The sequence below is a fragment of the Leucoraja erinacea genome, chromosome 2 (genome assembly GCF_028641065.1).
Source record: "Leucoraja erinacea ecotype New England chromosome 2, Leri_hhj_1, whole genome shotgun sequence".
NCBI classification, from domain to species: domain Eukaryota; kingdom Metazoa; phylum Chordata; class Chondrichthyes; order Rajiformes; family Rajidae; genus Leucoraja; species Leucoraja erinaceus.
Window position 1 is genome coordinate 100,395,011 of NC_073378.1, and position 27,719 is coordinate 100,422,729.

The following is a 27,719-nucleotide window of genomic DNA, read 5'->3' on the forward strand; positions in this document are numbered from 1 at the left end:
AGTGTGATCGGATATTTTAGGATAACACAAAGGTTTCACAGCGTGCCTGTGGATGGTACACCTAGTAATACAATATACATGACAAAATGCAACACCACCTTGATATATAAAGTTATTATGTGGATTTCATGAGACAGCAAATCTACAAATGAAAGTAGAAAATGCCAGAAATATTAATTGAGTCAGGTGGTATCTGTGGATGAAGCATCAGAGTTAAAATTTCAGAATGGAGACCTTCCCTCGCTCGGAAAGTCAAAACAGATTTGCTTTCAGGACCAAAGAAAGTTGAGAAGGGATGGGTAGATCAAAGATAATATCTCTGATAGGTTGAGATACAATAGGTTAATGTGGACAGTTAAAAGCACATTGCACTTCTTTGGCTGTGTAATTGTGTTTTTGGTAATGATGAAATGTCTCCGTACATGCCATGAGAGTTTCCCACAAAATCGTCTTGCATTATTCTGGGCTGCCTTTGCCATTAGGCATTCTCTGACAAACATTTTAATAATCTGTCTTTCTGAGCTGGTTCCTGCCCTGGGCGGGAGTGGGAATCCTGCTCAGGTAAGTTGCTTTTCTTGCCTCATCTCACAGGCAGCCCACATCCTTAATTATTCACTTGATGTACAATATGCTGATGTACAATAACTCCAAAAACGGATTCACCAAACAAACCCTATTCTGCTACCCAGTTCTCCAATCGGCCTCTGAAATTGCGCCCAACACCCTCTCATTACAAGCATTCAACCCCCCAGTCCAAGCCCTGAATCATGATTGCAATCTTTCTCTCATGCTCTCTCTCTCTCGTACTCTCTTGCACCCTCTCCCTTTCTCCCTCTCACACCCTCCCTCATATTTTAGCTTAAGAATTGTTGCAGAAATATACATTATTTTAAGAAAACAACTGATTTAAAATCTATAGTACAGAAATAAGTTATTTTCTCAGTTCAGTTATATTTCCAAATTCATATTTCTTGTTTGTTTGCTGTTTATTTGGCTGACCATTAAACAATAAAGTTGTGTTGAACAGAATAAATTAATTGCTTGGACAGTTGCAGTAAAATGTACTAATTCCCTCCATGTTACCTGCCAGCTCCTGAGTGCTACCCTGGTGGTCACCAGCTTCTTCAGAACCCCTACAGAAGTGTGGACTTTGATTCACTTCGGTTGCAACAGTCAGCGATACAGGAGCTGATATGCGACCACTCTTTAACACCCGGATGGTATCGTTTTCAGATATTTGATAAACCTGCAGAAATGCCAACAAAATGTGTGGAGGTATACAGTGTTTGAGAATTATCAAACTGAATGACACATCTAGATGAGTCTGTTTTCATGTAGAATGCTGAACCATCCATACACAATATTGTTTAATTAAATTGTCCTATTGCATGAAAGATGCAATACAGAATATGTCCACTTTAGCCAAGTTTAGAAAATGGCATATAATGGAATACAAATGATTCTTGCTAATTGTAATGAACCAGATGGGCTCAATTTTAATTATTTTCTGTTCTGAGTGATGTTATCTGTTAGAGCAATTCTGTGGCTTCAGCAATCTGGAACTGTGGGTAGGAAAAGTTGGCTTACATGCAATGGTTATTTGTTCACCTCTGTTAAAATTTGCCGTTTCTAGCACCAACACAGTGAGAGCACTGATTACTATTGGAACCATACCATACCTGAGTCATGGTCTCATTTCTTGACCTTGGGTGAAATTATCTTTTTAGTTTTTAGGAACATTTTTGAAATTGACAGTGGTCTACATTTTCTCCAACTGAAATGTGGGACTTGAAGTTTGCTGGCCCTATAACAAAAACATAATGTATCTATTCGGCACCTTCCAGGGTCCAAAACAGTCATGAGTGCATAGAATTGTTCAGCACAGAAACAGGAACTTCGGCCCAACATATCCATGCTGACCAAGGAGCCTTCCTGAACTACTCATATCGGCTTGCATTTGGCCCATATCCCTCTAAACCTTTGCTATCCAGGAACCTGTCTGAATGTCTTTTAAACACTGTTATTGTACCCACCTCTACAAGTTGGTAGCTCATTCTATGAACTCACCACCCTCTGTATGAAAAAAACCTGCCATTCAATTCCTCTTTAAATCGTTCTCCTCTCACCTTAATTTGATGACACTAATTTTAGATCCCCCCTAATCTGGGGAAAAGATTGTGACCATCTACCTTATCTATGTCTCTCATGATTTTACAAACTTCTAAACTTTTGCCTCCTTCACTCCATGCAAATCAGTCCAAGACTGTCAAGTATCCCTTCGTAATATAACCACACCAGCCTGTCCACATCCTTACGAATGTTTCTGCACTCCTTTAGCTTAATCACATCCTTCCTATAGTGCAAGTGACCAGAAATGCACAGAATATCCCAGCTGTGGTCTCAGCAATGTCCTACACAGTTTCAACAATAAAAATCTGACTTTGTATTTAATGCTACATCCAATAAGGCAAGCATGCCACATGCCTTCTTCACCACTTTCGTCTACCTGCGTTGCCAGATTCTGGAAACAATTTCTTTGTACCACTGAATCTCTCTGTTCTTTAACATGCTCCAGGACTATATAATTTACTGTGTAAATCCTGCCCTGGTTTAACTTCGCAAAATGCATCACTTCACATTAGTCTGGGTGAAGCTCCATCAGCTATTCCTTTACCCATTTTTCCCCAGTTGATCTAGATCCTACTGTAACCTTAGACAAAATTATTTGGTCAACCATGCCACCAATTTTGGTATAATCTGTGAACTTACTAACCATGCTAACTGCATCATTACTACATATAACGAAATTGGACCAGTGCAAGGACCTCAACGTCACACTGGTCACAAGCGTACAATTTGACAAACAACCATCAACTGTCACACTCTGACCTCTACCACCAACCCAGTTTGGTATCCAATGTGGCTAGCTCATCCTAGATCCTATGCGATTTCACCTTCCTGGCCGGTTTACCATGCAAGACCTTGTTAATGTCTTTGTAATAAAGCCCACATAGACAACATCCTGCCACCCTGCTCCTGTTATTCCTCTACGTCACCTCTTCAAACAAACTAATCAAATCTGTGTGTCACAATTTCCCAACACAAAGTGATGCTCACTACTTTTGATCAGTCCCTACCTTTCCACATGTGGTAGATCCCGTTTCTCAGCATGCTTTCATGTAACTTTCCCACCACTGAAGTTAAACCTGTTCCCGGCTTATCATTGAATCGCTTCTTAAATAAAGACCTACCATTTGTCACCTTATAATCTTCTGGTACCTTAAATGTGGCTGAGGTAAAAACACAATATCTTCCAGGGCCACAACAATTTCTTCCCTTGCTTCCCATAATGCCCTTGACCAGGCCTGCAGGAATTTATTCACCTTTATGCATCTCAAGGCTGCTAATATCTCCTATTTCAATGCCATTTTTTTGGTAACCATCTTTAAGAATGTTATATACAACAAGAGAGTTGCAATTTATATGTTGCAATCCTAACTGATCTTATTGTGACGTTATCAAATTGGATTTTAGTTTTGATGTTCATTTTGTAAATTGGTCCATTGGATGTATACCTCTGTGTATGAATGATGACTTAATTTCCCCAAACTTTTCCAGAACGTAGTTTTATAAATGACTGATAACTTATTGGGGACCGACAGTATCCAGCATTTAGTGAAGGGTTTAAGGAACATTAAACAATCATATTCAGTGGGTTTGGCATTAATGACAAAACATTTTTGTTCAAGTTGAAAATTAACTGTAGCAGCAAATATTCATGAAGGAATTCTGACCAAAGAAGAAAAGCTTGTATTATTAGCAGAAGCAAAACCGTTCTTCACTGTATTCAATGCAAAAAAAACATTTTTTTTAAATTTATAGAATAATCACACTAATTGTGGTAGGATATGAATGCTGCTTATTGCCTATAATTTTACATATCTTCCACCTCAGATGAACCATTGTGGTACTCAAGCCCCTGTCTGGTTGTCTCTGAGGGAGACGGATTCTTTGCCCGAGCCTGGAGAGATTAAACATTTGACTGCCTGTGCAACATGGCAGTTTTTCTTCAGTACAACAAAGGACTGTTGTCTTTTCCGAATTCCAGTCAGTGTCCGAAACTGCGGTGACTTTTTTCTGTACCTACTCCAACCTACACAAGGGTGTATGGGATATTGTGCAGAAGGTAAGTTTATGCCATATAAAAGACGTACATCCTATCTTGATAAATATTTAGCATGAATAATTGCAACACTAATTAAGAGCTAAACTGAAAATCTAACAATTAAATTTATTCATGAATATTGCAAATAATTATTGACATTGTTGAAGGTAGAATTTATATTTACATTGCATTTGACATCCTGGATTCTGATGTGCTGCTGATTTACTTATCACAGTTGGTTTATGCCGAATAGACATTTTACATTAGATATAGTTTGTTCACACTTTTTATTGAGTTGAAGTACTTTTCTTGTTTAATCTGGGATGGAGGATTTAGGTGTTTGGAATCCATTTGTGCGAGATTCTATAGGTAGGCAGTAAAGTGGTAAAGCATCTTTGTTTGGGAGGGCAATTATGGCTTTTCATGTATTATAGTTAAGTGAAAACATGAAAATTACACTGCGTTCTTTTGTATGTGGGATATATTTTTAGTAACTGACAATAATCTATCCATTCTGAACCTGAAAGAATTTGCTTTACAGACATACACTTTCTGAGTGAATTGACATAAAAGTGAAATTACTCCTTGCTAGTAACACTGGATAAAAATAGGTTGCAATGAATTGGTGGCTTATTTTATATCACACTACAGTTATATTTCCATTCATTTCAAAATTGTGTGCAGTAAAAAATGTGCTGGCAGCTCACTTTGCATCAGCATTGATTTACTGTTGAAGACCAATTTCATTCTCTTTAAATCAAAAGGTAACCTCCAAAAAAAATCCAATTCAGATATGTGGGGCATTGGAATCAAAAACGAGGCTCAATGGATGCCAATCCCGATACAGCATTAGAGATGCCTCACAAAGTACCACTGTAAATTTATTACAGATGGATCTTTGTTGCTAGACATGACACAATTGGTCTCTAGCGAATGAATGGTGATTCCAAGAAATTGGGATTACTTTTTTTGGGCAAAGAATTAATTAACTTTTAAAAATTGTATTGATACCTGAAATTGCACGTTAAATTGAAATTGCTTCCAATTTCTTCCTTCCAAAGCATTGCAGGCTTTTCAGGGACACTTTTGTTGGAGCTTTGCTTCACCAACAAAATCAGAACATCCAAAAAACACTTCTATAATTGCTAATATCTCTCATCCTGGTGTCAGCCCTCACTGACTTGACCTTGGAAAAGTATTGCATTAAGTGGTAAAGTCTGTACACTTAGCATCTGGTATCTCAGAACAGCAAATCCCTCTCAGCCCTCATCAGAACCTCAGAGAATGACCCATTGCCAGCTGTTTCTGGGCAAATACTTCAACATGTTTAAAATCTACTGCATAAATTGTTTAAGTGAACTTGAAAGGGTAATGTTCAATTTTATAATGAATTTTTGTGCTGATATAGTTTTAGTGCAGTAGTAATAACTGGCTTTTCACAAGTGATTCTTGACACTGATGTATACCACATGGCTGCACTGACTGCTTTCCAATTAAAAATTATGTAAAACAGAGAGAAATTACATTCACAAGGAAATAGTGTCAGTGCAAAGACAAGCAAAAGATGATATCCTTTTCAACCTTAGCAAAATTTAAAAACTGGACATAATATGAAAACAAGACAGTTCGCCATGATAATGGAAAAGGGATTCAGATGAAAATAAATGATTCACACAAGAAAGATTATTCATCTTATCTTCATGTTTTAACAGCATTAACCATTGAACTGATATTGGACAAAGAGCTGGCATGTGTGCACCAGGCCCAGGTGCCATAAGTTTGAGTCCACAAGGATTTAACTTCCCTTTCTCTTATTCAAATATGTAAATATATTTGTCGATGGAAAAAAAGTACAGGCACTTACACCTTGCTAAACATTTGGTATGTTTGTCAATCTTAGCATTGGGAAGGGTGAGCTGGAATAGCACTGCCCTGGTGGGTATTAAGAACAAATGTTTGATCATTAACCTGCTTCACCAAATTCAGTTCAAATCAAGGTCTTTGGTTGAAAATGTCACACATTGTCAATTTAAGCATTGAGATCAAGCACAAGCCTAACTGGATGACAGAGAGAGAGAGAGAGAGAGAGAAGCTACCTGTGGATGAGGTGTTTCACGATACTGATGGAGCGCCAGTGTCACTGTTTGGGGAAAGTAGGGCTGGGAAACACTGCTTGTGGCTTGAGAAGGAATTGGAAATTGTGCTTTTGTTGTATGTGGGACAGAAGGGAAAGATTTGGAGGCTGCTTATTGTCAGGAGCTGTGGAGAGACCAACCTGGCATTAGTAGGTGGAGGGGGGGGGGGGGGGGATATTGATCTGGCATTTTAGAAGGGGTTGAGATTGGGGAGATGAGCATGTTGTAACAGGAAGATCAGGAGCAGGGTTACACGCGAGGAATAGCAGATGGTGGAATCTTGCATAGAACACAGTGCTGGAGTATCTGAGCAGGTCAGGCACCATCTCTGGAGGACGGAGATAGGTGACATTTCAGGGCGAGACCCATGGCTATTAGTTTTTAAAATGTTCCACCCTATCTAACTGAGCATAGGAGACCAAGCACAGGCTGATCAGAGGTAGCGCTCCATGCACATGCGGCTGAGACTGATACGGAGATCAATAACAAATGTGCTGGACAATGTGGGATCAAGTGGTGGACTCGAGATTGAGATTTAGAAGTATGAATTGGATTGGTCAGAGAGTCACAGAGAGACAGCATGGAAATGGACCACAGCCTATCAAATCCACATTGCCATCAATCACCCCTTTAAATGAATCCTACATTAATCCCATATTTAATCCCACTTTTCATTTTCCCACATTATCATCAACCCCCTTCATCCAGATTTTACCACACATTATGGATAATTTACTGCACATTATGGATAATTTACAAAGGCCAATTAACATACCAACGCATGTTATTGGGATGTGGGAAGAAACTGGAGCAGTTGCTCCAGTACCCTTTGTGAGGATTGAACCTGATCTGCGAGGCAGCAGCTGTCTAGATGCACCATTATAGTTTAATAGTGGCATGGTATGACTATTTTATTTACCTGCAGGCCTCCCAGATACATACTGCAAATTTGTCACAATGTTATGCCTGGAGTGTTCTACAAAAGGCACTCCTCGGATAACATGGTCCATTTTAACTCCACTGCAGGGAATGGCTTGAGTTGATGCCTCACCTGCCGAGCATTTCCAGTAGTTTTTGTTTTAATTTCAAATTTCCAATGTCTCCACTTCTTTGCTTCTTAAGTACTGTTCAATTCACACGTTTAGGAATGTCCACCTTAAATAAAGTGCTGCTGTCTCTGAGAATTATTTTTGTAACTTTTGTCACCTTCAATTAATTCTGCGTCCTTTTTGATTTTGAGTTGATTAAAATTTATTCTATATCCATGCCTCTCTCTTGGTTTGTTCATGCATTTCCATCCTCTGCAAAAAACATGTTTCTGATGAAAGTTCATTGATCTGAAACACTAACTTTGCTACTCTCTCCACTGATGCTGCCTGATTTGCTGAATATTTCCAGCATTTTCTGTTTTTATTTCTGATTCTCAGCATTGTGTTTTTTCTTGCTTCTTGATTATTATTTATCTCGATTTCAATACAATACAATATAATACAATGTATTTGTCATTTGAACCCCATTGAGGTTCAAACGAAATGTTGTTCCTGCAGTCATACACACAAGAAAGAACCAAGACACAACACAATTTACACAAACATCCATCACAGCGCATCTCCTCCTCGCTGTGATGGAAGGCAAAGATTTATCTCTCCCCTGCTCTTCCCATTCCCCTCCCGATGTCAGAGTCAAAGTCGAAGCCCCCGGCGGGCGATGGTAATTGTCCCGCGGCCATTAACGCCGCGCTGGGTGATGCAAGGCCGCGCTCTGGGTCTTGTTGTTGGAGCCCCCGGTGGGCGCTAGCAAAGTCCCACAGCCATTCCAAGCCACGCCGGGCGATGATGTAAGGCCCCGCTCCAGGTAATCTTCAACCCCGCAACTCGGGCGGGTGAAGTTGCCGTTGCGGAAGCCCTGAAAAGCGGTCTCCCAGCAGGGACCCGCGGGCTCCCGATGTTCCTGTCTGCCAGACCTGCGGTAAGCCTCCGAATCCCCGGGGTCGGGTCGCAGCAGCGCGCCACTCCTGCTCCGAACTCAGCCAGCTCCGCGATGGTGAGTAGGTCCGCAGCTCCGTGACTGGAGCCCCAGGTCGTTCCTGCTGGATGCCGCTCCACGGTGCTAGGCCCCAACGACAACGGAGACCCGTCAGAGAAAAGGTCGGGTTCTCCATGCAGGCGACAGATTTTTTAAAGTTTCCCCCACCCCACCGCCCCCCACACACATACACACACACATACACAAAAAAATAAAATAAAAACTACATTCAAACGAGACAAAAAATAATAAAAAAGACAGAGGGACTGCAGAGGCCGCTGCGACGTGAGTCGCGCCGCCCACGTCCACATCGAGTCAATGCTAAACACACTTTTGATTACCTTTTTGCTAAAGCAGTAGACCTAATTTTGTGAGATACTAGCAGCAGTGTAGGTGACGGACACTGCATAAAGCCAATTTGCACTTCTGAAACAGGAAATACATATGGCCACAAAGGCAATGGACCTCATTTTCGAAGTGATTGCAATCTGGTTGGACATCTGCTACAGCAAAATGCCTGCCATTCCACACCATTCGCCAGCTGCATTATAGGCCTTATTAGAGGAAGAGAGTGGTTCACTACCTAAATGAGGTGAGGAGGCATTTTTGATACAGCAAATGGTTTGATCAAAGAATACAAGTTGCCTTCTTGAACTGCTGTATTCTATGTGGTAAAAATATATCCATAATGGAGTTCCAAGATCTTGACTCATTGATGAAGAAGGAAGAGAGATGAAAGTTCCAAGTCAAGATATTGTCTGATCTCGAGAGGTACCTGGGAGTAATGGTGATTCTATATTCCTGCTGCCTTTCACATCTGAGGCAATAGAAAGCAAGAGTTTGGAATTTCTTGTTCAATAAGCTATAGTAAGTTGCTGCAGTGAGCATTGTCGATGATACACACTGCAACTGCTGTGCATCAGTGGCGAAGGAAAGAAATGCTAATGTGATGGATTATCTGCTGTCAAGCAATCTGCTTTGTCTTAGATTGTGTTGGGGTATTGGAGATAAACCTTGGAAATACAGAGCATACTGCCACATTCTTGAGCTTGTTATTAGCAAAATTGTCATTAGATATCATAAGTGATGACTCTTCACATTGAGTTTTGGATGATGGTGTGCTTTCTGGTTACAATGATTTTAACCTGCCTCAAGAAGTTACATTTAGTGGATAGATTACAATGTTGTAGTTCATCAAGAACAACTTGACTACAAGCAGGATTAGGTGTATAGTACAAGTGTTCGACATTGCACTTGGAAAGTTGGTGGGGCCACATTTCCATATTTACCAATTATTGATATAAAATGGAGTGGCTCAATTTTATATTGAAGGCAGTTGCAAATCTTTTTGTCTTAACTTGTATATTCACATTGAGGACATTGCTATGGCTGGAGATCAAGATGATCTCCACCATTAGTAGTTTGTGCACCTAAAGTGTATGACTACATTTTGTCAGAATGCACAGCTTTTATATTTGAACTGTTGGTTCCATTGTGGAACTTTGTCAATAACTTATTTAACAATTACTTTCACATGAAGATGATTCTTTCTTATAAGATCTTTAAGTTGGCAACTTTGCCAACTTTCATGAAATTGATGTTGGATGATTGCATTAATGGTAACGGAGAAGTAGTGGAAGCTAAACCTTGAGATTATAGGTGATGATGGAATATAACTCTACTTCGGCAATCCCAACTCAGTTGCTAAGTTTTCAGCTGGTAGGTTTGTTCCTAATCATTTGAATCAATGGTAACAAAGGCACCGTGGAGGATGTCCGTGTGAAGATAAAATGTTGCCTCAGCATATTACAACAGCAAATGTAATATGCTGCAGTGACATTTTAAATGACGTTGAGAAGTTTTATACTTACAATATTTATTTGCTGCAGTTTAATAAAACTCTTTTGATTCTTTTCAGTTGAGAGTTGTTCAACCACATAATTTCTGAATTAAATTTTGATTAAATGAGCTAATGGTTTACTCCCCTCAAGGTCATAACTGAAACTGATGTGTTTTTATGAAAATCCAATATATTCATGGTCACTTTAAAGGGTATTTACCTGTTCGTCCAGATGTAGTTACTTTTTTGACGAACTTAATTTAAATTCATAGAGTACTATTGTGGCAGTTAATCAGAGTTATTCATTATCTAGATTGCTGGTCTTGCAAGATAACTACAATGCTTCTGTTCCTGATAATTTGTCTTTGAAAGACCCATGTATGATATTAGGAAACAAAGTATTAATCTCAATAGGTAAAATGGAATCTAACAGCACTGATTGCAGCATTATCAAGAGAAAAAAATACTTGAATCTGCTTAATTTCCAATCTGCGAGTGGAAAATTGGGCCCACTATTTACTTTAATTAAACCCCCATTATGGACTGTGAACATAAATTACTTTTAGCCCTGAAACTGGTGAGTAAGCTATGAATTCCTCATCAAACTATACTGTACATGATGAATGAGGTGTCATTAGGACAGTATGGTCTGGAATATGCTGTACACTCTGACAACTTAAGTATAAACTGAAGACCAAAAATTGAATGAATTAATAAAAATAATGACAAAATTATTTGGTAGAACTGAAATCAGCATAACATGTATTTAATTCCGTCCTAGTCATCTCTGAAACAAAAGATAAAAGCAACTGTGGTCCAGGTGATACAGAAATTGGAAACGTTTGTAGAGGTAAATGTCGACCATCAATATTATCACATTAGTGTTTTTTTTTGTCATTCGTAATATTAACTTGGAATCTGTCAAAGTTTACTTTAGTCAAGCATGAATTACTTTAGAGACAATGAGTGAATACTTTTCCCTGTCATCAATCATTCTGCATTTACAGTAACTAGAATCAGAGTCACATTGATACAACATCCAGTGGGCACCCATCCATATTAATCCAGCATTTGGCCTGTACCCTGGGCCAACACGGGCAAATGGGACTAACTTCTATGTGGCATCTTGGTTGGAATGGATAATTCAGGCCGAAGGGCCAGTTTTCAAGCTGCATGACTCTATGCCTAAACAATTTAAGTGCCCTTCTAGACAATTGCCCGTAGTGTCTCTTCTTGAACCACTCTCTCAGGCAATGTATTCCAGGTAATCATCACTCTCTGGGTGAAAAGGTTCCCCTTGGATCCTCTCTAAACCTCTTACCCCTAATGCTAAATCTATGTTCTCTAGTTTTCTTCACCTTCAACAAGGCAAAATGTTTGCAGTATCTATATCCCTATGTCTTAACCTCCTCGTCCAGATAATCAGATATAATCTCTCTAATCTCTCCTCGTAACTAAATTGCCTAATTTTAGTGAATCTATTCTGCACCCTTTCCAGTGCTATTGTATCTTTCCTATAGTGTGGTGACCAGAACAGCTCACAGTAGTCCAATGGTATATCCTGACCAATGCTTTAAAAAAAAAACTGGAGCATAACCTTCCTTGCTCTCGCTAATGACGGTTTCTATTTTATATGCCTCTTAACCATAATATCCAACCACATTGCCATGTTAATCACAGGATCTCTGTGTTTGCATGCCAAGTTCCCTCTGCTCCTCAATACTCACTCAGACCTTGCCATTTACGGGGAATGACCGAGCTTCATCAATACCTTCTAACCTTGGCATTACCTCACATTTTATGTTCCACCTGCTATTTTGCAGCCCATTTCATCATCACATTGACAACAACATACGACTACTCCCCACACAGTCAACAACTCCTCCAATAGAGTCATGGAGAAATACAAACATGTCAATCAAGTTGGCATACTTGGCTGATGGCTAATCTATTTGCCTATAATTTGGCTCATATTCCTCCAAACCCTTCCAATCCATGGATTTGTGCATAGTCCCTTATGTGGTCTTTGTATCCGCTTATATATCTTCATCTGAAGTCTTTCTTAAATCTCTCCCTCTCATCTAAAGACTATGCCCTCTAGTTTTAGAATTGTCTACCTTGAGTAAAAGACTAAGCTCACACTTTATCCAAGCCTCTGACCTTATATATCAACAAGGTAACCCCTCAGCATCCTATGTTCCAAAGAAAAAAAGTCCCAGCCTATCCAATTTCTCCCTGTAACTCAAGTAATATCCTAGTGAATTTATTCTGCACCCTTTCCATCTTGATGCAACCTTCCTATAGCTGGGCAACCAGAACTGCGCACAGTACTCCAAGTGTGGTCTCACCAACATTTCTACAGCTACATTATGAGATTTCAACTTTTGACTCAATACCCTTCCCAGTGTAAGCAAGGGTGCTAACTGCCCTCTTTTTGCTGCAAGGGTATCCACAATTTCCATTATTACCATCTACAAGCTCCTCTCCAAGTCACAGACCATCCTGATACTGGGGCTCCTTCAATGTTTTTGGGTCTATGCCCTGGAGTTCCCAGTTCAAAAACAATGTGGGAGTACGTTTAACAGTTCAGAGAATTAGCTTACCACAATCTTCTGAAGGCAATTAAGGATGGACTAGATATGCTAGCGTTACAAAATGTCTACATCCTGAAAAATTGAATAAAAATTGATGAGATCTGTTCAGTTATGAATAATTTTGAATATCAAGATATAGTGTCGGTTTGGATGGAGATAGGAAATAACAAGAGAAAGGAAATATGTGCTCTATAGGTCCCCCCACAACAATTATAGAGTATAAATCAAGAAATAATTGTGTGAAAAATACCGTAATGATCATGGGTGCCATTAGTCTCTCCAAATTGGACAAAATAATTTCTCAGAGATGGCCTTGAATGTGAAATCACTGTTTGTATTTAGGACATTTTTCTTGGAACAATTCATTGTGAAAATAATCAGGGAATAATTTAGTTAGCTTTGGTAGTGTGTAATGAGACTTGCTTGCAGTTGTTTTCTCCTAATTGATGTTGACAAAATGAAAACAAACCTGGTGAGACACAGTAGATCCACATGGTCTAGCTACCCATTATTGACATTCAAACTAAATTTCCAGCACCTCTGATTTATACAGGGGAAAATCAGCCAACAATCCCAGGCCTGCTGAGAATACAGTAACTCCTGCAGATGAGCATTTGTATGGTAAGGTTAATGTTTGAATATAATCCCACCTTGATCAAATTACATCCAGAGCATGCATGTAATAGGCAGCTCAGTGGCACAGCAGTAGAACTGCTGACTTCCAGCGCCGGAGACAATGGGTTTGATCCTGACCATGGGTTCTATCTGTATGGACTTTGTACATTCTCCCCAAGACCGCGTAGGTTTTCGCCGTGTGTTCCGGTTTCCTCCCACACTCCAATGACGTGAAGGTTAATTGGCATCTATTAATTGTCCCTAGTGTGAAGGATAAAACTAGTGTATGGGTGATCGGTGTGGACTTGGTGGGCCGAAGGGCTTATTTCCACACTGTATCTTGTAACTAAACTATAGTACCATGAAGAGTGACTCCTTGCTCGAAGTACCGAATGATAGTTGGTGCACAAAGAACCTGAATGCCACTTGGTTAGCTAATTTCTGAATTTCAACTAGTAAGCTGTATAATACTGATGATGTTTTGTTTTATACTTGCCAGCTAAACATCCACCAGCTCCATCTGCTCTTGAAGTTGTGGCTGAGCTAGATAATAGCAGTGTTTATCTGAAGTGTTCCTTTGAGAGTCCAGCAGTGAACAGTTCTCTTGGATTTATTATCACTTGGTTCCGTCTTTCATCCGATGGAACCAAACAGGAGCTGCGAAAAGAAACCACAGTCCAGGCATTTTCCTTCATAGAACTGGATGGAATAAGTCTCAGACTTGGGGACAGGGTATGTTGCCTTATTACATATTCACATAAAGATCGGTTAGATTTTAAAGACGTCGATGAAACGTTTGAAATTGGAACACTTTGTTCTGAAAAATCTTACAAAAGCTGATATGACTGAATCATATCCACAGATATTGTTCCTGCTGGAATCGCTGGTCCACAGGAGAGTACTTCACACAGTGAGGGTTAAGGGCGCTAACTCATCTATGGGAATAACTCTGTGCTTGGCTGCACCATGCTGCTTGAAATGTTGGTGATTTTTATTAAGAGGTCCTTGCATGTACCTAGGTCTTCAAGCGTATACACATTAAGGGTTAAATCACTTCCATCACATTCATTTGGGTCCAGCCCCTGCCGTGTTTGACCCACACACATCAGTCTCCTCTGTTACATTGGGTCTTTCGTTTTGAGTTTTTAATCTTGCCACTTCCATAGTTTTGTCCCCCGGATGCAATCTTTTAAGCAATTGGAGCCTACGTCAAAAAGTAATGTTCAAATTCACAATTAAGGCTGCAAGCCAGGTCTCGGCTTTTCTTCAATGTCTGCCAAAGTCCTTTTCGGCCTCAATGTATTTACCAAAGCTTTAGAGTTTTTTTAATTTCATGGCTTAATTTAGAAAAAAACAAATAAAATCTTAATGTTCAGAATTTGTTTGCAACTTGGCATTCTGCTTTGTTAGTAATGTTCCAAATACAATTGTCTGAATGGTGTATTAGATGGGAAAATACGCACGTCGTGGGGAAAAGAGTAAAATCATTCTTAAATTGAATGAAGAGTAATATAATGCCAACCTTGCCAATAATTGTTTCCAACTGAAATGTTTCCCTTTCAAGGAATACTGCATGTTGAACAATTGAATAGCACATTGTCCTGTAATCAGTAGAAACTAGGAACTGCAGAAGGTGGTTTACAAAAAAAAGGCACAGTTGATCAGGCTACATCTCTGGAGAACATGGATAGGTAACCTTTTGAGTCAGGACCCTTCTTCAGAATGATTGTGAAGGGAGCTAAGGGGAGAAAGCTGGAAGAGAGGAGCCAGGACAAAGCCTGGCAAAGCCTGGCAAGTGATATGCGAGTACAGGTGAGGGTTTTTTTGATAGGCTGATGGTTGGACAAAGGGTGCGAGTCCAGGTGGGGCACAATTAAGAGAGGGGGGAGGTTGGGGTTTGGTAAGTTACCCAAAATTGAAGAATTCAATGTTCATACTGTTGAATTATGTTAACCAAGCAGAATATGAGGTCATTTTCCTCCAATTTCCATGTAGCTCACTCTGGCAATGGAGGAGGTGCAGACTGGAAGCATTAGATGTGGAATTGGGAAAAATGGATAGTATCCATGAGATCCAGAAGGCCTTGATGTAGCAAGCACTGGGAGGAACATGCCAGGCTTTGTCATGTTCCTCCCAGTTTTCTATCCATCACCTTCACCACAATCAGTCTGAAGAAAGATCCCAACCCGAAATGTCACCAATCCATGTTCTCCAGAGATGCTGCCTGACCCACTGAGTTACTCCAGCACTTTAGTCTTTTGCTGTAATCAGTGCTCACTGATTTAATTCTCATTGGAAGCTCACAGTTTTCATGTGTGGAAGTACATCTTAGAACATAGAAAAGTACAGCTCAATAATGGGCTCATAGACCCACAGTGTCTGTGCCGAACATGATGCCAAGACAAATGAATCTTTGCCTTCACATAATCCCTATCCCTCCATTCCCTGCATATCTATGTGCCTATCTAAAATCCTTAGATCAGCACCTGAAAGGGAATTCAAATGTGGACTGGCATTTCACTTGGATGTTTTTTTCCCGAGAAGTTGTTTATCTTTGTACCTTTGGTAATCAGGAATCCTATGATTATTTGACACTATTGATTTTGGATTGGAAAGGTGGAATCATAGAAGAGTTTATACACAAACATTTAAGAACAAAATATATGTTTAAGAACAGGGGAGGGGTGTTGTCCAATGTCTGAGACCTACTGCATACACTCTTTCATGTAAATAAACTAAAGTCTACCAAAATAGTTTGTGGGTGCACAAACGTAAAGATATGAAGTGCATACATTCCGTGGAGACTATGAAAGTAGAAAAAAAAATGAAGATACCAATTGCTATAAACCTTCATATTTTATATCAAGTTTTACAAAAATAAATTATTGTTAAAAATGAAGAAAGGCAGAAATTGGAAAGTAAAAATCAACAGGACAGATAAAATATACAGATATACCAAGCTGTTCTATCTCAATCTAAACCATCATCTACAGATTTGCATACTTTTGTTTGAATATGCTCAAGCAAACTTTACTTTATGTGGCTGGCAAAATTCCTGGAAATGGTCTTTAGACTCTTAAAATACCAGTGGTATTTGAAAAATCCTTTAATTCAGTAAAATGAATTATTCTATGATTCAGTTTCACAGGAGCATTATCAAACAAAATTGAGCCCTGAGCCACATGTTGAGAAATTAGTACTGATGACTCTGCAGGGAATAAAATAGATAGGTTACTCTATTATTTACATGTGTATCAATAGAAACTGCCATATGTTAATTATCCTCCGACAAAAATTGTGCCTCTAAGTTATTAAACCATTTGCTCACTAGAACATTATCCCTCAATTTACCCTGCATAAACCAATCATGATCATAACTCTATCAACTGTACTGTCAACCTGACTTGCGGTTTTGTGAATAACCTCTTAAATAAAGTCATGCCGTTCTTCCTGCCACTGGGGGACAAGAACGACCACCACTGTATTTTCTGCCTTTGAGTCAGTTTGCCATTTGTGATGCCCCTGACTATTTAATTCCAGTCGTTCTTTGTGTGGGACTTTGTCAAGAACCTGAAAATCTCCCTTACAGTATCTCGTCAAACTGTTCATTTGGGATGATTAAAAAGGATTTCCCTTTAATAAATCCATGGAGGTTCTCCTTCATCAATTCAATCTTGTTCAAATGTCAGTTAATGTTTTCCATAAATATTGTTTTTTCCATGAGAGGAATTAAACTGACTAGATTGTAGTAGCCTTGCACCTCCAAGCATTCATTTTTGAACATGGATGCTATATTTTCCATCTCCCAATCTTCCCTTCCATCGAGGAAGTATTAGAAGATTATAACAGGTTTTTCTACAACCTCCACACCAAATTCCCTGATCAACCCATCTGGACCTGGTGACTTGTTTATCGTAAGCAGAGTCAGTGAATTGGTCTTCAGCAATAACAAATCAGCAATTTAGTTTACAACCAATGTTTTCTCATTTCTTTGAAATCAATAGAAAATAAAATCAAGTTGTTGAACGGTTTGCACTATCACCCAAGAATAATTTTGTTCCCAATAGGTTTTTACTACACATTCTGGATAAGGAACGATTTATTGAGTTCATTTCAAGGTGTAAAAGCAGGCACAAAGAAAATGCCGGTCTCTGTCTAAAAATCAGTTGTGCAGATGGAGGAAAGTGCAGATTATTTTAAAGGCAAATTCTATTTCAATATCTTTCTAGTTATTAGGTAATGCAGGGTGGAGTTTGTTATTTTTTTTACCGTTGATTCTACTATTGGGGTGAAATTGGTTAAACAGTGTTCATGTTTTAAAATGAGTTGTGTCCAAAGTCACCTGCATTCATGTTGTTGGCAGTCTCGTGAACATCCAGGATACGACTCACCCCTGTCATCTCGCCCACAAAACTGGTGGACTGGATACCTTTATTAAATCACTTATTTTTGCTGACAAACCAATTTTTAGCTACATTAGTACATTTATTTTTCTTAAATACATGAAGAAATAATTTGAAATGGAAAGAAAGAAAAATAGTAATGGGGCTGTCCCACTGTACGAGCTAATTCAAGAGTTCTCACGAGTTTCCCCTGATTTGAACTTGGAGAATTATGGTAATAGCTGCTTGTAGGTACTCGGGGCTCTCGTGGACATTTTTCAACATGTTGAAAAATCTTCACGAGTCTTCCCGAGCTTACCGCGTTTCTCGAGTACCTGCTATTAGCGTTACGAGCCGCTAAGAGACGTCCCGAGCTCCGACATACCTGCAACGTACATTCTACGTGCTTACCACGAGTTTGATTTTTTTAAACTCGGAAGAGCTCTTGAATTAGCTCGTACAGTGGAACAGCCCCACAACTTCCCAAGGCAACTATATAGCTCTAACTAATGAATATATTTTTAATAATAATTCTGCAAATAAATGTTAGCACAAATCTAACCAGTGCATTTGTTTGCAAGTGTCAAGTTGTCCCTACCTAAAGAGAAACATGCATACACATAAAAAATATATTCTGTTCAGTGACTTGGTGCTTCACAAACTGGTGAGCAAAACTATTTTGCTTGCATTTTGAAATTTACACTTGCTGAGCTGTATTTGTATTATTTGTTGTCTTCTTGAATTCACAGTTTTACTGTAGAAGCTCAAGTTTCTACTTGGATAGTCCAGATAATCAAGGACCGTCTGTTGAAAGCAAGGAATTTTTTGCTGGTATTAAGGTAGGAAGTAATTAATATCTAATCACAACTGAGCCTTAGTTTATCGAGTAGAATGTTGCCAATATATTGATAAATCCAAAAAAGAATTATGTGATGTTGTAAGAGATCTCTGAAGAGCTTTTGCGAATACAATGAAACCGGCAGAGACTAAATAAATGGAAAAAAACAATTTATTCAGAAACAAGACAATGTTTTTCTGAAAGGAAATTCACACGTGCTTATTTTACATCAAAACAGCCTTATGGCATTCCCGTGATCATTTGCACCAATCTGCAAGGACTTCAGAAGAAATTAATTTTAGCTCTAGTTGTAGATCTCGTCTCCATTCATGTTTGATCTAAATAGACCAAGATTTACGGCTAAGATTTGTATGGAATTTCATGCTTATCTAAAATGTTCCATAGTTTAAAAAAATGTCTTCTTCCTGCAGCAGGTTTCTGCTTCTTTGAATACTTCATGTAATCAGAATTGGTTTGAATAAGATAACTGGCTGCAAAGCAAGGCTAGGCAACATCATTGGTGATAGTGCAAATTTACTCGATGAACTGACTGTGCTCTATGTTGGTCCTTCAGACTCAAGTGTGCCTTTCCCCAGGGTGACTGTTGCAAAGGTTAGATCGGCCTTCCTGAGGGTAAACCCATAAAAAGCAACTGAGTTCCTGGCCGTGTCCTTAGTAGCTGCGTGGACCAGCTAGTGGCAGTATTCACGGACATCTTTAATCTCTCCCAACTCTGTTCTGAGGTACTCCCTTGCTTTAAGAAGACTACCATCATCTCAGTGCCAAAGAGATGCAGTTCACCTACTGCGACAACAGGTCCATGGACGATGCCATCGCCCTAGCCCTACACTCATCCTCAGAACACCTGGATAAGAGAGATACCTACATCAGACTCCTATTCGTAGACTACAGCTCTGCCTTTAATACCATTATACCACCAAGCTTATCATCAAACTCGTGGGACTTGGTGTCAGCATTCATCTATGTTACTGGCTCCTCGCCTTTCTGACCAACAGACCCCAATCAGTGAGGATAGAGGATAAATCAACCTCCATGATAATCTTCAACACAGGAGCACCACAAGGATGCATTCTCAGCCCCCTTCTTTGTTCCTTGTACACCCACAACTGTGCAGCCATGTACAAATCTAATTCAATTTTCAAATTCACAGCCGACACCACCATTGTAGGCCAGATGTCAAATAATGATGAGACGGAGTACAGGAAGGAGATTACCTCGTGTCCTGGTTTTGAGACAACAACCTTTCAATGTCAGCAAGAAAAAGGAGATTGTGATTTTTTTTTTTTACATTTCATTTCTTCAGGATTTCTCTTTGTGTGCAAAATAATTGAATTGAACTGAATTTACTTGTCATTTAAAACAAAATTTGAAAAAAATGTCGTTACCATACAGTCATAACAATAAAAGGCAAACAAAACCCACAATTACATTAATTTCCATCACAGTGACGCCTCCAGGCAACATCCATCACAGTGACACCTCCAGATATTGAAGCCTCCACCGGGCAATGGAAGATCCCACGGCCGGGCCGCGCCGGGCAATGAAAGGTCCTGCGAACGGGCCGATTCAAGCCTTGAGATTCGGGGCGGACAAAGCTGCTGTGGCTGGAGCTCCTGAAAAGTCGGTCACCAACCAGGGATCTGCGAGCTCCCGATGTTACAGACCACAGGGCCCGAAGCCGGAAACCTGAGCCCTCAAGGTCGATCCCAGCTGGAGGCCGCCCAGTTCCTCTTTGTTAGGCCGCAGCACGAATGGAGATACCACACTGAAAAAATGTTGCCCCACCCCCCACCACCTGCCCACCCATAATACACAACTAAAAATAGACTATTACATACATCTAGCATTAACGATAAGACAAAGAAGGAAGAGAGACAGACAGACTGCAGGCGGGTTGCAGCTGCAGCGTAGCGCCACAATAAGTTGGCTAGTATGATCGCCATGCTTAAATGTAATTTGTCCATTGTTATTCACTGGATGATTTATTTAATACATGGTTTTATATTGACCATTGTTTTTTGAAATATACCCCTTCTCTAATGATTGTTAATGCAATGGTATTATTCAGTACTGTGAAAAACTGCACGTAATATGCAACATTCCCACTCCTAATTTATTCTACAGTCTCTTTAATTATAGTGAATTTTCTGTGCTATAATAACTGCATTTGGTGAATGTTTGTATTGATAAGATTCATATAATTGTTGCAGGATTTGTAAAGTAGCTTATTTAATTTTTAAGAATATGAGTAAATGTTGATCAAACTGGTAATGAAGTGTTATTAATATTTGTATTAATTACATTCATATGAGCTGGTGAACAATATAGTTGTAGCACACAGTATATGTAGGAAGGAACTGCAGATGGTAGTTTACACCAAAGATAGTCACAAAATGCTGGAGTATGCGTCTGGAGAAGGGTCTCAAACCAAATAGTCGCCTATTCCTTTTCTGCAGAGATGCTGCCTGACCAGCTGAATTACTCCAGCATTTTGTGTCGATCTTCTTATGTGTAGAGATACTGTCTTCATTGAAATGGTTACAAAAACGCATTGCTTTCAATCTTACAGTTGCTGTGTGATTGTTGTGGTTTAATTTACCAGATTCACCCTGAGGCTTTAACTGTAGCAGAGGATGGCAAGCAACATAGGCTGGTATTTGAGAGCACTGTCCCTATCCCATGCACTGAGTTCAGCCAGGCAGAAGATGAGTGTAAACTCACAATTTTGCTTAACACAGTGAATCAAGGTAAGCACATTTAATTATTTATTTCCCAATTCAACATCTTATAAAGTTAAAGTTGGACCTTTATATTTCACACAGTGACATACTTTTCCCAAACTAGAATTGTGCAAGATGACATTTAGACCTGGGTGGTCTTTAACAGTAAGGGGTTGCAGCTTGAAGGGAGTGGGTAGTGAATAAAAATATAAATGTTAGGTTGCTTGCTTAATGATTCCACTGCCAAACTGAGAATGCTGCATATATTCATTCAAAAACTAGCCCATAAATGTTTGGCAGCAGCAGTCAGGAAGGAGACTGGATTTCGAGTTTGTTTTAGAGTGCTGGTGGTATTTGGGCCTGTTTGTTGTTGTATGGCATTCAAACATTGGAGGTGTTAGGCAGGCTCTGTGCAGCTTTTTGTACACTGGCTTCCTCAATTCTATATTAATTGACAACATTGCTATGTGCTTTCCATGCTTCTATACACACATGTAGAACACAGAAAAGCATACTTTTATTATTCACAAGGAATGGAATGAACAATTGATTGCAAATCACAATCAATTTTATGCACAAACTCGGGCGTCCTCCAGCAATTTATGTTACTCAATTTATCACTGGATCTGAGGGAGGAAGGGGGACATGAAAAGTCACAGTACAGAGTCCAACACATGCAGAGAGAAAAGGAGGTTGCTTTAAAAAACATGGGTGATGTATTATTTCCTGTTTAGTTCGGAACAGCACGTCACCAATTATATAATTAACTGCAATGCAGAGCTGAGTTCTTGATTACCCTATCGTGAGTAAAGGATTTGGTGCATTCACCCTATCTATCCCCTTCATAATTTCATACATCCCTATAAGATCATCCCTCCAAGGAAACAATTCTAGTCTGCCACAGCTTTCCTGACAGCTCAGAGCCTCGAGACTGGCAGGATTCTCGAAAATCTTCTTTGTACTCTTTCCAGCTGTTTGACATGGATTAGCACTCATCTCTGCAACTGGATCCTTAACGTCCTGGCCAACAGACCCCAATCAGTGAGGATAGAAAACAAATCATCCTCTACCATAATCCTCAACACTGGTGCTCCGCAAGGATGTGTTCTCAGCTCCCTTCTTTACTCCTGATACACCCCCGATCAGTCTGAAGAAGGGTTTTGGCCTATTTCCTTCGCTCCATAGATGCTGCTGCACCCGCTGACTTTCTCCAGCATTTTTGTCTACACCCACGACTGTGCAGCCAAGTACAAATCCAATTAAATTTACAAATTTGCAGACGACACCTCTGTAGTAGGCTGAATATCAAATATCGATTAGATGGAGTACAGCAAGAAGATTAAGACCTGTGACCTGGTGTCAAGACAACAACCTTTCTCTCAATCTCAGTAAGACAAAGGCAATAGTGCTCAAGAAGATAAGCGGTACACATACCTTAACAGTGTCAAAGTAGAGATAGTTGAAGGCTTCAAGTTCCGAGGAGTAAATCTCACCAACAAACTAGCCATATCGAAGCTACTGCCAAGAAAGTATACCAATGCCTCTACTTCCTTAGAAGGCTATGCAGTTCAGCATGTCCCCACCAACTTTCACCAACTTCTACAGATGCGCCGTAGAAATCGTATTTTTGGGATACATCACAGCATGGTTTAGGAACAGCTCCATCCTAGACCGCAAAAACATTGCAACGAATTGTGGAAGCAGTCCAGACCATCACACAAACTAACTTCCCATCCATTTACTCCATTTGTATCTCACGCTGCCTCAGCAGGGCCAGCAGCATAATCAAGGATGAGTCTAACCCTGGTATAGAAGTGTGAAAATGCATAATTCCAGTTTCAGGAACAGTTTCTTCCCAGCTGTTATCGGGCAATTGAATCATCCTATCAACAACCTGACAGCGGTCCTTCGCTACTGTCTACCTCATTGGAGACCCTCGGACTCTCTCGTTGGATTTTGTTGGCTTTATCCTGCTCCAAACATTATTCCCCTTGTCATGTATCTGCACACTGTGGTCGGCTCGATTGTAATGTTGTATAATCTTTCCATTGACGATAGCACACAACAAAAAGCTTTTCACTTTACCTCGGTACAGGTGACAATAAATTAAACTAAACTAAATTAAATAGCATGACGACCAAAACTGAACTACAGTACTCCAAATGTGGCCTCACCAACGTCTTGTACAACTGTAACAAAGTCCCAACCTCTATACCCAGTAGCCTGACTGATGAAGATCAATGTACCAAAAACATTCTTTAGCACCCTATCTACCTGTGATGCCACTTTCAGATAAATATGTGCATGTACTCCTAGATAGCTTTGCTCTACAACCCTCTTTGTGGCCCTACCATTCCCAGTGAAGGTCCTGCCCTGGTTTGACTTCCCAAAATTCAACATGTGAGAAAGAACTTTTTCACTTGGGATGATTTGGAATTTGGAATTGGTTGTAAATTTGGGCGGTAGAAAAGTCAATCGGAGCATTCAAAGGGAATTGGATTAGCACCAGAGAGAATCTCAGATGCTCTTTTTTAAAAAGAGGTGCACCCCCGTTCTTATAAATAAAGGCCTGATTAATGTGTCAGGTGCCTGAGCCATTTGGTTAAAGTGGGTCACCTGAAAAACAAAAGCAGATGTAAAAATTCAATGTATGATAATTAACAATGTGCATGCTTATTTGTATATGACCAACACAGAAACGCGTACATTTATTACGCACAAAGAATACAATGAACAATTGATTGTGATTCACAATCAATTTTACACACGAACTCGGGCGTGTAGCACTTGGAAAACTGTCAACTTGCCAATTGTTCAGTGCAAAGATGATTCCCATTTTTCCAGCTCTCCAATGAGCCATGAAATACCATTCTTCATCTGTGTATTCACCTTGAAATTTTGTTTATTAATCTGTTTATTTTTATAACACCATTCACAGAAATTGCATTTATCACTCACAGTAGATGTTATCTCAGTCATTTAGTTCCTGTTCAGCATCTTGCTTATTCCTCATATGTTTACGCTGAAGATGGACACAAAATGCTGGAACAACTCAGCGGGACAAGCAGTATCTCTGGAGAAAAGGAATGGGTGATGTTTCGAGTTTGAGGAAGTGTCTCGTCCCGAAATGTCACCCATTCCTTCTACACAGAGATGCTGCCTGACCCGCTGAGTTACTCCTGCATTTTATGCCTATCTTCAAGTTTCCTTTATGCCTTTCTAGTATTGCATTTCTCACTGAGAGCTAGTTAAATGTGCAACAATACATATTATGTAGAACTGATCTTTGAAATGACTAACTGAGTACAGAGGTAGAGTGCAGATTTGACCTTTGACAAGCTGGTTCCTGAAACATTCTATATTCCTTGTGTTGCTTCTATGTACTTGTATGTGTTGAATTCTCCAGGATTGAATTCTGCATTTTTCCAAATTGCATGAGGCTCACCCATCTGTTCTGTGATGTATATGCAATGTAATAGGTAATGTAAATGCCAATGCCCCTTGCGGCCAAAAGCAGAAGCTGGCAAATGTACCTGGGCCTCGTGAATGAGGTCAAGTGACCTTCTAGAAGTTTCAGTCATTGCAATTCAACTTTTCCTACAAGATGTCGGACGTGTATTCATTGTGCTAGTTTCACAACAAGGTCCTAAGGAAGACATTACATGTTCTATTGGCATTTCAAATTAAAATTGAAGCTATAATTTAGTTTTTTCATTCATTAACATGTAATTAGTGAGATACTGCCACCAGCACAATCCACTGCATCTGAACTGTATTTTTACTTCCTTCTTCAAATGTAAACATTTTTAATTTCCTGTGGTTCAAGTGAGTTAAATTTGAAGATTATTAATATTTTATCAATATTTCATTCCATCTAGATTCGCCAAGTTCAGGATATTCGGGCTCAAATCTTGCCCTCTCATCATGTTATGTGGACCTATACCAAGTACCTTGCAATCGAGGCATATGCTCCCGATCATCTGTTTACTATACAGCAGTGACTGACTTTGTGCAGGATGGTGACAGAGGAACTGAAGTCCTATCATTGCCTATTGCCACTGGAAACTTCCTCTGGAATAGCTACATCCCAGATCCAGTTCAGGTTGTACAACCTATTTACCTATTGTATTTTCAGCATGCAAGATATTTGTGATACGAGTAAAATGCACAAGGAGGGTGAGGGGTGATGGTGTCAGAGAGATGGATACCAGTAGTCTCCCTCCCGTACACGGACTTGGTGAACCCCTGCAGCAAGGCACATCCTGTGAGTAAATAGAAGCCAGGTTATTTCACGTTTATGTGACTATAATAATAGTTGAATTTATATCCCTTACTAGACAAACCAGTTAAGAACTTTAAAAGAGATATAATGTTCTTTAATAAAGTGAATTATTCAATAAATTCACTTTAATAAAAGAATCAGTGCAAATGTTAACAGGGTATTTTTGAATCATTCGAGACACTAAAAACAAACAGAAGAGTTTTTCCAAAATGCATTGACACAAATAAAAATCATGAAAATATTTATCCAAATTTCCAAAGGCCATGTTTCTGCTAAACAGAACAGGATAGGAGCTATCCTGGTATGTTTGCCAGAGGAAGTATTTGAGGCAGAATCAACAGAAACATTTAAGACATTTTATCTGGGACATGTTGACCGGTGTAGGCAAGTTGGGCTGAAGGGCGTGTTTCCACACTGTATCACTCTATGACTCTCTGATGTTTTGACATATATATGGATAGGAAAGGGATATGGCCCAAACACAAACAAATGGCACCAGTTTAGATGGGGCATCTTGGTCGGCATGGACGATTTGGGCTGAAGGACCTGTTTCTGTGCTGTATGGCACTATGACTCGTGGAGCTCAAAATACCATGATTCATATTTTACAGAAAGAATTTTGCAGACACAAAGTGGTAATAAGAGGAGTTGTTCTCAGCGTTAAAATATTGTGATTTACATCCTATTTTGATGGCAAACATTCCCAGGATAGTAATAATTCAGCCAAGAATGATATTATCACATGTGTGTAGTTTGAGAAACACAGATATCAGCTGGACCTACTGTCTAGTTGTTTCTCTTTAGAGCACTTTATTCGCTGAGGCTTGTTAAAACCTTATTGTAATGACCATTCCAGAGATGGTTTTAAAAAAACTGCTTACTCGGTACATTTGTGCTTGCAGCAATTCCATTTTAGCCCTGTGCATTAATTTTAGTGGAAATTTCAAACTAAAACAGAATTCAAACAAATAGACTAACTGTGCACATTTAGCAACATTCAGTTTTAAAGAAACATTAAAGCACTTGCAACAATCAAAACCTTATTACACACTGTGATTTTCATCTAGTTGTATTATTTAGTGTGTCAAGGGACAATGGAAGATGAAAATATAAAACTAAAAGTGTCTGCATAGTCACCATGCAAATATGAATACTTCTTCTTCTTGCTTATGGCTTGCACAGCCTAAACTTGTAGGACAACTTATTCTATTTGATCTTATTTGATTGTGCACTTGTCAAAACAGGGCGGATCACGTGAAGGTTGCAATCTTCCAGCCCATATAAATACTGAGGTTTCATATCTAATGATGGTGTCTATTCATCATCATTTGTTCAGAATGTGATTTATTTTCCCCCCCAATTCATCTTCCAAATGAATTTTAACATTGCCTTGGAATTTTTTTTTGAAATATTAAGTAGCAATAACTAATAAAAAAATTAGAATATCTTCCAAAAGAGTGAGTGAATCATTTGGATAGACACAAAATGGTGGAGTAACTCAGCGGGACAGGCAGCATCTCTAGAGAGAAGGAATGGGTGACGTGTCCTGAAACGTCACCCATTCCTTTTCTCTAGGATGTTGCCTGTCCTGCTGAGTTACTCCTGCATTTTGTGTCTATCTTCGGTTTAAACCAGCATCTGCTAATTTTGATATTTGGTTACTTCCTCCACAGTGAGCCACTAGGCTTTATGTATTACACACTAATAATCTGAGGCATTTTAAAATAATTGTTATTAAAACAATAATTATTTACTTTAAAGTAAGACAATTAAAATATAGATAGAAATGCTGTAAATAAAAGGCTAATATTTACCTTTCGGTGATGGTTGGTTGCTAGATGTGTAGTATTTCGATATGTTTTTGGTTTGGTGTTAGACAGGAAGCTTTGAATGAAAATCAGGCGAGCTTGAGCTACATTGCGCACCTCACATGGTCAATGTGTCCTTGAGATCTCTTTCTACACAATGTTGAATTTGGATTTGTCATCCCAACCCCTGGTTGTTCTAGATCATAACAAGCATAGGGGCAGATAGGGTCATCCCTTGGCTTTATACAGCGGCTGGCCTTATTCGTTTCAGTTTGTTTACTGGCCATTAATAAA

General features: G+C 39.4%; 1 protein-coding gene across 1 annotated transcript in view; it reads left to right on the forward strand.

Moving 5' to 3' along the window:
• The window catches only part of LOC129713110 (von Willebrand factor D and EGF domain-containing protein-like), a 161,104-nt gene that overhangs the window by 61,312 nt on the left and 72,073 nt on the right, over positions 1-27,719 (forward strand). Inside the window, 7 exon segments of the mRNA XM_055661963.1 lie at positions 1,091-1,275; positions 3,955-4,186; positions 10,947-11,015; positions 13,874-14,106; positions 18,506-18,595; positions 21,218-21,362; positions 25,214-25,437. Coding sequence (XP_055517938.1) covers positions 1,091-1,275; positions 3,955-4,186; positions 10,947-11,015; positions 13,874-14,106; positions 18,506-18,595; positions 21,218-21,362; positions 25,214-25,437 — 1,178 coding nt within the window.